The sequence below is a fragment of the Myotis lucifugus genome, unplaced genomic scaffold (assembly GCF_000147115.1).
Source record: "Myotis lucifugus unplaced genomic scaffold, Myoluc2.0 scaffold_13, whole genome shotgun sequence".
In the NCBI taxonomy this organism is placed as follows: domain Eukaryota; kingdom Metazoa; phylum Chordata; class Mammalia; order Chiroptera; family Vespertilionidae; genus Myotis; species Myotis lucifugus.
Genome location: NW_005871061.1, coordinates 627,401 through 641,835, shown reverse-complemented (window position 1 = coordinate 641,835; position 14,435 = coordinate 627,401). Strand labels below are relative to the sequence as shown.

The 14,435-nt window shown below is 41.3% G+C and overlaps 1 protein-coding gene across 1 annotated transcript; it reads left to right on the top strand.

Moving 5' to 3' along the window:
- The first annotated feature begins 72 nt into the window (after nt 1-72).
- On the top strand, nt 73-6,079 carry HNRNPH2 (heterogeneous nuclear ribonucleoprotein H2). Its single transcript, XM_006084674.2, has 2 exons — nt 73-254; nt 3,927-6,079. Exon 2 carries the CDS (start codon nt 3,980-3,982, stop codon nt 5,327-5,329), a length of 1,350 nt encoding a protein of 449 aa, XP_006084736.1. The 5' UTR covers nt 73-254; nt 3,927-3,979; the 3' UTR covers nt 5,330-6,079.
- Nucleotides 6,080-14,435: the final 8,356 nt, after the last annotated feature.

Here is a 14,435-nt window from a genome sequence, read left to right as displayed (position 1 = left end):
TCACGTAAGACGCACCGCAACCAATCACGCTCTTTCTTCCTTAACATAGGCCCGCCCTATTTCCATATCAGAAGGAAGTGTGCTCTTTAGTGATCTAGAGTTTAAGCGGAGAGTTACTCACGTGACCGAGATCTCACATGACGTAGGCGCTCACGTGACCATTCGCTTACGTGAGCAGAAGTAGTTCGGTCGTCGTCTACCGTCTTGCTATAACCGTTTGAGGGCAGGAGGAACATCGTCCGGCATCGTTAGAGGTTGGTGTGTGGGTGGGAACTGGGGACCCAGGGGTGGTGATGATGAAGACCAAAGCGGGGGTCCGCAGGCCGCCTTCTCTTTTTTCGCTCCTCGCTTTCTCTTCCCCCGCCCCCCACTCCCCCATCTCAGTGCCGGGAAGCCGCCTTTGCTGCGCCTGGTGGGGAAATGGTGGACGTTCGTGACTGTGTGTGGTTTTTGTATATCTTTCTGTCTGGGCGGGTCTCAGGGGAGCCCTTAAGAAAAACCTGACGGAGAAAAACGTTTGAAAACCACATCCGTAGATTAGAAAAAAAAACATATTGAGATTAGTGGTCTGAGCGCTCGTCCATCCTTTCAGGCATTTAGTCTCCACTGCCTGATTGTAGGGAGAGGCACCAAGTCAGTTTTATATGTAAAATCACATCTAGGTAAATGTTATGTGCCTAACAGAGGAGCCCAATAAATGTTTTTACTGAGTTGAGTATTTAAATAACGTTTTTGGGGTTTTTTTTTTTTTTTTGCTTATAACAATTTACTTGGTCAATTTTGACCATTCGAAAAATAACAATATAAGTTTGGTTTTTTTACTATAAGTTTTTAAAAAATACTTGTAATTCATTACCCAGAGTTAACTACTCCGCACTTGGTGTATAAAAAGTATGTGCATAAGACACATACAAATACACAAATTCTTAACTCACAAATGGAATCCTGGTTCCTACTTCAGGCAATGGAGTATTAGTGGCCTTCCCGGGTGATAGAGTAATGAATTAGAACTTTCCTGCCACTACAGAGGGGATCTTAAGGCCTAGAGTGCTGCAGAGACATTAAATGGGGCGAGTGTTCCAAGAGCTAAAACAGGCCAAAAATTAGTCCGAAAAATCTATCGCTCAAATCTAAAGATGCTTTATATGACGTCTGTTAACCACCGCAGATGCGGTGTGCAAGGCATATAATGGGCAATTAGTGTTGGTTGAATTGAATCCTCTAGTTTTATGGCAGTTAGTACACTTTGTACTTTTCTAGAAGCCCAGTGTTCCCAGACCATGTCAGATAAGCCACCCACGTACCAAATTAGAAACTTTTTATAAAATTTGCTATACCAAACTCCAGAAAAGCAAACATTTTGCTGAATTAAAATACTCTAGAAAATTAAGAACGCACCAAAAATTTTAAAAATGAAATAGAAAAATCCATAAACCTACCACTCAGAAACCACTGTTAACATTTGACACATTTCCCATGCATATATTTTTCCTAACATTGCTTTTTAAATTACAATGATTTAAAAAAAATTAAACCTATGTAGTAGTATATAGGATATGGGATATGAAGTGGAAATCCACTCCACTCTCCCTACCCTCCAATTCTTTCCTCAAAAAACAAGTTTGTATTATATGCTTCTAGATCTTCCTCTATGCATTTACAAACATATATACATGCATGCTTATATTTTAAAATACGGAGGATCATACTATACATATTTTTTCATTTAATATATTTTGGAAATCTGAGGCCAGGGCAGATCTTTTTTAAAAGCTTCATAGCATCCACTTTAAGGATAATGTATACTTTATTCAGATGTCCCCCTATTGATGGAGAATTAGGTTTCTAATTTTCTGCAATTACTAACAGTGCCGCAGTGAACATTTGTGAGTATTTCAGTTGACCAGGCTCTGGAAGGAGTTCTAGCAGGGTTGAAGAATAGATGTTTTTTACATCGTTAAGATTATAAAGTAGCTGTGATCTTGGATCACTTAAGATTATAGCAAAGTAATTTCTCATGTAATTAAATATTTTTACAATTTTTAAAAATTGTGTAATATTCTGTCTTTCTTAATAAAATACCTTTCAGTGCATATATAGCTCCATAAATCTTTGTCTGAATTTCAGATCATCGCCTACGGCACATTACCTAGAGTGGATTTACTATACCAAAAGACATGATACATATTTCCAAATTGCTTTCCAGAAATATTGTACCAACTTTCACTCTTCTGGGTGTGTGTTAGTTTGTGAACCCTGAATATCAGCATTGGTTTATCCTCACTGGTTAGTTTTCACTATCTTGATTGGTGAAAAGTGGCAATTCTGGTTTTAAGGTGCATTTCTGGTTGATGGAGTTTGAACATTTCCTAGACTCCTCTCCTGTATCCTCATATCTCTGTTCTGCTATATTTTAATCTGTTACTAAGTTCCACAGAGTCCACTGCTTTGAATACATAGATCACATCTTCCGTTTTTTTATATCGCTGCTGCCTTAGGTCAGGGGTGGGGAACCTTTTTTTCTGCCAGGGAGTATTTGGATACTTATAACATCATTCGTGGGCCATACAAAATTATCAGCTTAAACATTAGCCTTCTGTATTTGGCAAAACATTTAATTAATTCACTCCTAATGCCTTGGCAGGACCAGACCAAATGATTTCGTGCCTTGTCCCCGGCCTGCCAGATGTTTCCCACCCCTGCCGTAGGTGAATCCTTAACATATCTCTAGGAGATCAGGGTTCTAACGGATCTTGCTAGTGTCACTTCAATCCCCTCTGAGTGCTACACTGTTTTCAGGGAGATCTATCTGGAAGGGGTCTGAAGATGTCACTTCCCTCCCCTCCTATCCCTTCACTCCCCTTCCCCTAACTCCTATCTCCTCACTTCCTTCTCTCCTCACTCCCTTCTCCCCTCACTCCCTTCTCCCCTCACTCCGCTCCCTTTACTCCCCTTGTTAAAGGCCCTTAAGATTTATCAAATAAGGCCTTTGGGACCTGATCTCTATCTTGCCAGCCTTATCTCCTGCCTTGCCTCTTCCTATTTTATGCTCTATCATAATTGTTTAAATAGGTTTATGGATCCCTGAAACAGTTAGTCTGTTTCATTTAACTGTTCTGTGCCAACTGATAAAATTGACCAACCACACCCTGCTTTAATACCTTTTCACCCTGCACAGAATTCTGTCATAGCAGAGATAATATGTTTATTTGCCCTTTTGTTTTTAGTAAAGGCATATAGTACCCCTGTAGGACTATAAGTCCTTTTTGGGCTTATTGATCCTTGTATGCCAGAGCCAAGTACTGGACCTGGCAACTGAAAAATGTAAAACAAATGTGTGAATTCCCCATAATGTCTTTTTTCCATTTATCTCTTAGACCTTAATATTTCCCTGATTTTATTAATTTGTGTGAGTTCTTTATATAAGGGTATTAATGCATTTGTTGCCGTTATCTTCTCAAGTGTATTGGTTGTTTTTTAATTCTGTTTAATCTTACTTTTGATGTAATGAAGTTTTTCATTTTTATGTAATCATATATAGCCATTTTTTAATTTGCTAACATCTTCCACTGATTTTGTTGATGTTAATTTTTTACTCCTTTTTCTTTTGACTTCGATGTTAATATATGGTCAATGTAGGTATCTTAGAACATACAGAATTTCCAAAGAAAACATTTCCTGAAACAAAAAGCTCCTATAATTCTATCATCTAGAAATAACCAGCATTAATGATACGCAACACATAATAGGTTTCAGGTATCAAAAAAATTGTTGAATGAATTAGAAATTTGGTGCAGTCCTTTTATTTATGTGAATGTCTTACCAAAAAAGCTCACTAGTGTACTTGAATTTTGTATTCATTGTTTTTTTTCTCTTACTGTATTGTGAACATTTTTCCATGATAATAGTCTTCTAATTTTTTTCAGCTCCACTGAAATTGCCTTGATCCGAGCTTGCCACCAAGAGCCTAACAGTCACCATGATGCTGAGCACGGAAGGCAGAGAGGGTTTCGTGGTGAAGGTCAGGGGCCTACCCTGGTCCTGCTCTGCTGATGAAGTGATGCGCTTCTTCTCTGATTGCAAAATCCAGAATGGCACATCAGGTATTCGTTTCATCTACACCAGAGAAGGCAGACCAAGTGGTGAAGCATTTGTCGAACTTGAATCTGAAGATGAAGTGAAATTGGCTTTGAAGAAGGACAGAGAAACCATGGGACACAGATATGTTGAAGTATTCAAGTCCAACAGTGTTGAAATGGACTGGGTGTTGAAGCATACAGGTCCGAATAGTCCTGATACTGCCAATGATGGCTTCGTCCGCCTTAGAGGACTCCCATTTGGCTGTAGCAAGGAGGAGATTGTTCAGTTTTTTTCAGGGTTGGAAATTGTGCCAAATGGGATGACACTGCCTGTGGACTTTCAAGGGCGGAGCACAGGGGAGGCCTTTGTGCAATTTGCTTCACAGGAGATAGCTGAAAAGGCCTTAAAGAAGCACAAGGAAAGAATAGGCCACAGGTACATTGAAATCTTTAAGAGTAGCCGAGCTGAAGTCCGAACCCATTATGACCCCCCTCGAAAGCTCATGGCTATGCAGCGACCCGGTCCCTATGATAGACCAGGGACTGGCAGAGGTTATAATAGCATTGGCAGAGGGGCTGGGTTTGAAAGGATGAGGCGGGGTGCCTATGGTGGAGGGTATGGAGGCTATGATGATTATGGTGGCTATAATGATGGGTATGGCTTTGGGTCTGATAGATTTGGAAGAGACCTCAATTACTGTTTTTCAGGAATGTCTGATCATAGATACGGAGATGGTGGGTCCAGTTTCCAGAGCACCACAGGGCACTGTGTACACATGAGGGGATTACCTTACAGAGCCACTGAGAATGATATTTACAATTTTTTCTCACCTCTTAACCCCATGAGAGTACACATTGAAATTGGACCCGATGGCAGAGTTACTGGTGAGGCAGATGTTGAATTTGCTACTCATGAAGATGCTGTGGCAGCTATGGCAAAAGACAAGGCTAATATGCAACACAGATATGTGGAGCTCTTCTTGAATTCTACTGCAGGAACAAGTGGGGGCGCTTATGATCACAGCTATGTAGAACTCTTTTTGAATTCTACAGCAGGGGCAAGTAGCGGTGCTTATGGTAGCCAAATGATGGGAGGGATGGGCTTATCCAACCAGTCTAGTTATGGGGGTCCTGCTAGCCAGCAGCTGAGTGGTGGTTACGGAGGTGGTTATGGTGGTCAGAGCAGTATGAGTGGATATGACCAAGTTCTGCAGGAAAACTCAAGTGACTATCAGTCAAACCTTGCATAGGTAGAGAAGGAGCATTAAACAGCTACTACAGAAATGAAAGCTGTGCATTTATGGGATTGAATAGAATGGGAGGGCTGTCTAGCATATCCAATATGGTTAATGGGAAATAGATTCTGATTACTCTAGGTCAACTTTTCTTTCTCTTTCTCTTTTTTTAAAGAAAACAAAGGTTATGTTTAATACTTTTGCATTACAGGCTTGTGATTTATGCTTACTGTAAAATGGGAGTCAGAATTGTTTTCAAGCTCAGTAATTTTGAACACTGAAATATTCAGTATTGACCATAACTGTTAAAACAATTTTCATCTTTCCTCAAGTTAGTTTATGTTGTAGGAGTGTACCTAAGCAGTAAGCATATTTAGGTTAAAGCAATTCTCTTATGTTAAATGTTGCTGTTATACCACAAGACATTGAAAACTTTGGATGTGTGTTGAGAAACATGCTTTTCTGTAAAACTCAAATATAGGAGCTCTGTCTATAATTCAAAGTGAAAACATTTGGCATGTTTGTTAATTCTAGCTTTTTGGTTTACTATCTTATAAGGCACGCGAGTGTACACTTATTTTTATTAAGACCTTGGGCAATTTTGAGATGTAATACCAATTGATACTTTAGGAGTTGGGTCATGTCATTTGTATAAAATTCTGAAGCTTTGATTTAAATCTTTCCTTGTATTGTGATTTCCATTAGACATACTGTACTAAGTGAAACTTGTTAAATAAATCTTCCTTTTAAAAACTGGAAAAATAATCTTGTGCAGCTTGATTTTTATTATGTTCTGTTGTATGAGCCTTTTCTTTTACACAGTCCTCTACTGTTGAAGTTTAAGTTATTTTTAATTTTTAAAATTATTATAAACATACATTAGCATCTTCATACATTCTTGCACATATCATTAATTATTTCGAAGATATATTCCTAAAAGTGCTGAATCAAAGGTACACACATTTTAGAAGCTTTTATTGGAGAGATTGTGTTTCCCTTAGGAATGTTTTTATTTTACCATCATAGCCTTCTCAATGATGCACATTATTCTTGATCTTGGCCAGTTAGTTGAAAAATGGTATCCCGTTGCTATTTTAATTTGTACTTCTTAGATTAATATTCAGGTGGAGCAACTTTCTGTTTCTTAACTTATTATCAACCTGTCCACAGGACTACTGGGCTACTCCAGAGACTACTTGATTCAAGACAGCATCCTCCAAAATCGAAAGAAGAAAAAGCAAATAATCCTCTTTATTTAACCATAAATAAGATTTAAGGCACGTTTGTATGTTTTGATAAAGTTGGCCTGTGTTATAGAAGTAATTCAGTCTCCTCCGTAACTTAAGAGTCTCTAAACACCCTTTAAGGTTTTTCAGAGCATTTAAACCTTGTTTTAAACCAGTGGTTCTCAAACTCAAGCATGCACCAGAATCCTTTGTTGGACTTGTTAAATCATTGATTACTGGACCCCACTCCTAGAGTTTCTGAAATTATGTAGTTCTGGGGTAGTGCTTGAGAAACTGCTAATGCTGCAGGTTTTGTGACCCATGACAGCTCTCTACAAGGTTTATCTGAACCCTAAAACAGCAACTTGAAGCAGTTTCCTTCATGATCCCTGATTGCTTTCCCTTTTTCCTGTAAAAAGTAGTTTAAACTTTTCTGTTAAAGTACACTTCGCATATGCTTATTAACAACACTTGTGATATCTGGTTATTTCAAATTTCTGCCCACATCATAAATTTCTGGCCATTAACAATTACACCTTTTGATGATCTAAAGGCCTGGATGCCCTCAGGTCAGTACAAGCTGTACCTGAACGTCTACATATCTCTTTGTAGATCTGACCAGACTGGAAATGGATTGTTATCCTTGGTATATTTAGAGCTTGGGACCCAGAGAAACACTCGGAGAGGGAAAGTAAATATCAAGTTGGTATTGTCTAACTACTTTACTTAAGGACATATTTTATTGAGCACCATTCCTAGAAAATCATTCATACTGAGGATACAGTTGGAGGTGATTTGAGATTCTTTGATGACTTCTTTCTAATTGTGTCAGCTGAAGAAAGCAAGAAATCCATTTTGACTCATGCCATAATGAAGCAATCATTACTTTCACCTCCTAAGCCAGTGGTTCTTAACCTTGGCTGCACATTAGAATCACCTGGGAATCTTTTTAAAATCCTGATTTCTGGGCCTCATCCTCCGGCAATTCTGTTTCTTTGTTATGGGGTGGGGCCACAACATTAGTAGCAAAGAAACAATTTCCGGAGGATGAGGTCCAGAAATCAGGATTTTAAAAAGATTCCCAGGTGATTCTAATGTGCAGCCAAGGTTGAGAACCACTGTCCTAAGCCTTCAGGAAGCCTTTTTCAGAGGGTTCACAAGTAGGTGTTTTTGCTTTCCAGGCTGCTCAGTTAATTTTCCAGAACGTTCTCTAAATGTTAGCAAAGATTCTCCAGTTAGCCACTAGATGTCGCCAATTCTCAGGAAATGATTGACTGAGTCCAGAGAGTTAAGATGTTTGCTTCCTCAGCTGGATAAGAAAACGCAGAAGGTGCTGGGCTAGGTGAAAAAGGATTAGGCAAAAACAAACAACAACAACAAAACAACCTCATAGCACAGATAACAGTATGGTGATGACCAGAGGAAAAGAGGAGTGGGGAATGGTAGAAGGGAGCATATGGAGAGGATAAATGGTGATGGAAAGAGACTTGATTTGGGGTGGTGAACACACAATATACAGTTGATGTATTATAGAATTGTATGCCTGAAACATATTTTATTAACCAACTAGAGGCCCGATGCACAAAATTCGTGCAAGGGGCTTGGCCTTCGCAGGCGCAGCTTCATCCAGAAGGTTGCCTGGAAGGACGTCCGGAAGGTCATTTGGCTGTTCGGTCTAATTAGCATATTAGCTTCTTATTATATAGCATGTCACCCAAATAAACTAAAAAAGGTAAAAAAGAGAAAGAGAAGGGCTTAGGGAAGTGGTCAAACAGAGACTGTGGAAGATCAGCAGTCAGCACTAGAGGTGTGGAAAGGGACAGTAGTTCCTTTCAGAGTAACAACACAGATAGGCATCCAAACACATAAACACATACCACACACACACCCCATCTCTAGTTCTCTCAAATCTAACACTCTAACACTACCCAGGAGAGCTTGCTTGAATGTAAAGTGGGCAACACACCCATATTCACCAACCACCAACTCAAGGGATTCATTTTATACTGCCCCCAGGAGCTACTTGGTAGTATCAGTCTTAAAGCTTGCAGCTACAACTATCATGGTCTAAACTTGCAGTGGTTCTCAACCTGTGGGTCGAGACCATCGGAAAACACATATAGCATATCAGATATTTACATTACGATTCATAACAGTAGCAAAATTACAGTTATGAAGTAGCAATGAAAATAATTTTATAGTTGGGGGTCACCACAACAGGAGGAACTGTATTAAAGGGTCGCGGCATTAGGAAGGTTGAGAACCACTGGAAGGGATCGCCACTGATGGCTTATGCCAATGGTTCTCAGTGTGAGTTTCCTGGGCCAGCTGCATCAGCATAACCTGGGAACTTGTTAGAAATGCAAAGTCTTGGGCCCCATTCCAGACTGACTGAACCAAAAACTTAGGGATGGGGCCCAACAATCTGTGTTTCAACAAGTCCTCCAGGTGATTTTGATGCTCAGAACCACTGGCTTCTGCATGGATTTTGTTATTCATCCATTTACTTATTCCTGCATTCATTCACCCAACCGTAAAGGAGGTCACTAAGCTAGTCATCATCCTATCTGTAAGCATGGCACATTTTCTGTACCCCATCCCCAGCAAATTAATGTGAAATGCATTGTAAAATTCCTTTACAAATCAAGGGAGAATTCCTAAGCTGCCAGCAAAAAGGAATATTACTCCAATATGGGCCCAGAGGTCTATTGCAAAAGAATCGCTGATGGAATGAAACCTGAGTTGTTCAATAAGTGCTTCCCAGGCCCAGGGCAGCCAAAATAGGTGAGAGAAGCCATTTGGAATAGCTGGCCTGATACCCAGCTGGGAGAATCACAAGGGCCATTTTACAAACTGCTCCCACACTGACCAACATTAAGTCGTGTGAATGCAAAGCAGGCATATTTCAGGGGTCACCAAGTTAGCACTCTGGAGGGGAGGGGTTAGTTTGTGCCTGGAGCCTGTGTGTGGAAGCTCCTGCCCCCAGCAGAATCCTGCACAGACAGATTCAAAGAACACACAAGCCACCAGCCACCCGCCCTCTGAAAAGAGAATGTTAGGCTTCTGAAAGAAGAGATGGGTACAGAGAGACAACACCTGAGAACCACTGTCATTTATTCAGTAATTATTTTCTGAACTATTTACGTATTCCAACGCTCTGACCTACCTATATACTAATTAGGACATTTACCTGCAGATTGTGAGTACTCTATTCCACTCTCCCTTTTTCTTACTCTCTCCTAACCCCCCCCCACCCCCCCACCCCTTGCACTGGGCTTGTTTCTCATACACTGGAGGTCATTGTGCCATTTTGGGGGCAAAAATAGAATAGTGGAGACTAGCTATGGTTATAAGAAATATTAATCATGTCCTGTTAACCATGATTGTTTTGTTCTAATTAAAATAAGCACATTGTGCCGAAACCGGTTTGGCTCAGTGGATAGAGCTTCGGCCTGCGGACTGAAGGGCCCCAGGTTCGATTCCGGCCAAGGGCATGTACCTGGGTTGCGGGCACATCCCCGGTGGGGAGTGGGAGTGTGCAGGAGGCAGCTGATCGATGTTTCTAACGCTCTATCTCTCTCCCTTCCTCTCTGTAAAAAATCAATAAAAAATATATTTTAAAAAAATAAAATAAAACAAGCACATTGTAACCTGGCTGGGAGTTGTAGGACCTGGGACCTGGAAGTTAACCTGGAAATTTGGTCCATTCTCATCAGAGAACTGCCTATCCTCATAGAAAGATTAACAACCTTGTTGCTGAAACAATGGAGGCACCAGCCCGCATTGCCTGTAATCTGCAACCATTTTACTCATTATTATTCCTTTCGGATACCCATTCATATTCCTTTTGCTCACTTTCCCATGTTATCCTTGTCCTACCCAGGGATGGCGAACAGCATTTTGAAAAACCCTAAATTAACTCTGGTGCCGTGTCATATATAGAAATTTTTTGATATTTGCAACCATAGTAAAACAAAGATTTATATTTTTGATATTTATTTTATATATTTAAATGCCATTTAACAAAGAAAAATCAACCAAAAAAATGAGTTCGCGTGTCATAGGTTCGCCATCACGGTGACCTACACAATATAAGCAGCCGGCTTATGGTGGGGTGCAGAGCAGATTTTTGAGGATGACCTGCTGCTCTTCCATACTGCTGGCAGTATTGGGATAAATGCTCATATATGATTCAACCCCTGGAGGAAGGGAGGAGGGAAAGAGAAGAACATGGCTTAGATCCGCATGGGACCTGTGTGGTGAGGGTGGCAATGACCAGAGGTGGGTGCATCATCTCTCTCGCTCCCAGCCCGCAGTCCCCTTTCCCTACTGATCCCACTGAGAGGAAGGGGAAAGGTCAGGTAAGTGGGCATCAGGAGGGCAGAGAGTTTGATAAGACTCATTCCTCTCTCTAGGCTTCCGCAGTCCAGAGCCCGTCAGTCTGCCCCCCATGCCTCTGTGTATTTCGTTTTAGGGAAGAGATGCGGAAGAGGCTGCCAGGGCAATGGCGGCTGGCCGCGTGGGCTAGTGCTGGTCGCTAGAGGGGGCGCGCGGTCAGCGCGGCAATGGCGGGGAGTCGGGTGTCGGAGTTCTGAGAGGGGAGAGTATCACTTTGTTGTTTTTTTCTTTACTGATTAAGGTATTACATACGTGTTCTCATCCCCCCTTTGTTAACCGCGGGCAGACCTGTTAACCCTGATCCGTCCGAGAACCTCACCCGCTCTCCCAGGACCCTCTCACTCTTTTCGGTTCAGTTGAGCGCCAGGAGCTGGAGGCCCAAAGCCAACCCGAGCTACACCTATCTAGAAAGGAAGAAAAGGGCCTGGAACCTCTCTGGTGCCCCCTCCGCGGGCTATCTCTGGCCGCCTCCCTCCGCCCCTCCTCCCCGCGAAGTTGTGCGATCGTGGCTCCCGTGGCCCATGGACAGCGGGCTGGAGAGCAGGCCAGAGAGGGAGTCACTTTTTCCTGCGCACACAGCAGGCGCTCAGTACATGTTTATTTCCAGTTGAATGTTGATTCAGCTTTAATGGTTTGTGATTAGTCCTTTTCCTTCGGTTCTCAAAACTCTCATTGCCTACTGGATCAAGGACAAACAGCTCCCCAAGTGTTATAGCACCATACTGAGAATTTAAAAAGTTCCGAAAACACGTGAGTTCTTTTGTTTGAATATTTCTCAACTTATATATTTTTCTTTTGCATTTTTTTTCATTTGCAGCAAACCCCTAAAATGTTCTACCTCTTCCTTGAAACTTCCTTCCACTCCTCAGTTCATACTGATTTCTCTTTTCCTAAATCTTTTTGAGCAAATAATCAGACTGCGGTTATTACCTGGTGGTTCTAAAATTATTTCACATGTGACAGTTTTTATTTTTGCTTGTCTGGCTAAGCTGCACCTTTTATCCTTATGCAAATATGAGGGTCTTCAAAAGTGCCGATGGGGTGGAACAGGGAGAGTAACTGCAAAAGGGCATGAAGGTTCTTTTTATTTTTATATTTTTGAAGGTTCTTTTTTAAAGATAATGAAAATGTCCTAAACTTAGATTGTAGTGATGGTTTGTACAACTCTATAAATTCACTAAAAACCATTGACTTATACACTTAAAACAGGTGAACTTTATGAATATAAATTGCACCTTAAAGAAGCATTTACAAATGCCTATGGGGTAATAAGTAAAGAATACTGAAGATACGATATATTTTGTGAAGAGACTAGCAGGATAAATGGGAATACAGTGGCCTAAGGAAATGACAAAGACTCTCTCCTTGACCAAACTTTAGACCTCTTTTCAATTAGGCCTCTTCCTTTGGGCCCTGTCCTGAGGCCCTGCAGTCCATGTGTCCAGCCCAGTTTTAGCAATAATTTTTCTAAGTCATCTCATATACTTGATACCTGATCATCTTGCTAAAGTGGTGTAGCAAGAACCCCCCCTCCTTGATGTCTCCTCAATATCTCTCTCCCTTCCTCTCTCCCCCCCCCCACCATGATCCTTGGCTATAAATCCCTACTTGTCTTTGTTATATTAAAAATTGAACCCAGTTTTATACTGAAGTATCTTTTCCCCTATTGCAATAGTACTGAATAAAGTCTTTACTGCTTTTAACTAGTGTCTGGCTCTATTTCTCTTTCACAGAAGGCACTTTTAGACAGTGCTTATGGCAGTACATATCAGTCTGTCTTGCTGTGGGACAATTCTTTTTAAAAAGACTACTGACCAGTGTCTACTCATCCATTTATTCACAAAATGCTTATTGAGGGCCTATTTATTGCCAAGCACTGTGCTGGGTACTGAGGAAACAGATGTGAGCAAAAACCATCTACAAGGTCTCAGTCTTCATGGAGCTCACACTCTAGTGGGGGAGCCAAATAGCAAGCAAATAGCCATACCAGTGTGTACTTGCAATAAGGACAAGTACTAGGAAGAAGGGGTTCACAGTGCTCTAAGAACCTATAAAATCGGGGGAATTGACTAGTCAAGATGGTCAGGAATTCTGCCCTGGGAATGTGATTATTATTATTTTTAATATATTTTTATTGATTTCAGAGAGAAAGGGAGAGGGATAGAGAGATAGAAACATCAATGATGAAAGAGAATCATTGATTGGCTGCCTCCTGTACGCCCCCTACTGGGGATCAAGCCCACAACCTAGGCATGTGCCTTTGATTGGAATCGAACCTGGGACCCTTCAGTCCACCGGCTAACACTCTATCTACTGAGCCAAACCGGTTAGGGAGGGGATGTGATTATTGAGCCGAGAGAGAGGTAAGGAAGAGTAGAGGCTTATTAGGTTGGAAGAGAAGGCTTAAGGCTATGTGTTCAAAGATATGATAGTGAGTAAAAGGGGCTGAGACAATGCCAGTACTGCTGGAGTTCAAGAGGCAGTGGGAAAGCAGTGTGGTGGGAGTTGAGGGTGTGCTGATATATAGGGGTCAGGACATGCGGACTGTCATGGCAGTGGACTGTCAACAGAAGCCACCTTTAAGCTGTTTTATCCTAAGGGCCACTGGCACCCCGGTGTGTATATGTGTGTGTGTGGGGGGGGGGTGGTAGTGGTGGTAATGGATTTGATTTGTCTTTTAAAAATATCACCCTGGCTACAGTGTGGACAAAGAACTGGAGAGGGGTCACACTGTATTGGGGAGTCTTATTAAGAATCATTACAACAATCTAGGATAGAAATGATGGCAGATTGGACTAGGCTAGTTGTAGTTTAGATGGAGGGAATTGGTGTATTTTATTTTATTTTTAAATATATTTTTTATTGATTTCAGAGAGGAAGATCATTGATCGGCTGCCTTCTGCACGCCCCCTACTGGGGATCGCAATCCTGGCATATGCCCTTGACTGGAATTGAACCGGGGACCTTTCAATCTGCAGGCCAATGATCTATCCACTGAGCCAAACCAGCTAGGGTGGGAATTGGTGTGTTTTAGAGTTACACAAGAAGTAATATCCACAGGAATTAGAAATGTATTGGAATTGGGAGTGAGGGAGAGTGAAAGGTCAAGGATGACTTCTCATTTTCTGGCTTATACAACTGCATGTTTGCGGTTGCTGGTCAGAGACACTGAATACTGAGTTCAAGGATGAAAATTGTGAGACTGGTCTTAGACATGTGTTGGAGATGCTTTTGAGAACACCAAGAAAGCTATACGAATAGTTCAATGGATGGATCTGCAGTTTGGAAGAGGAATCTAAACTGGAGATATACATTGTGAAATCTATGCCCATAGGTGGTAATTGAAGCCATGTATGGGGATAATGCTGTCCAGATCAGAAGAGTATAAGAGGGGGAATGAAGGAGACATAGGAAGAGCTTAAGAAACTCAGGATTTAATGTGGAGTAGAGAAGAATCAGCCTGCAAAGGAAGACAGGAAGAAGAAGCAGCCAGGGAG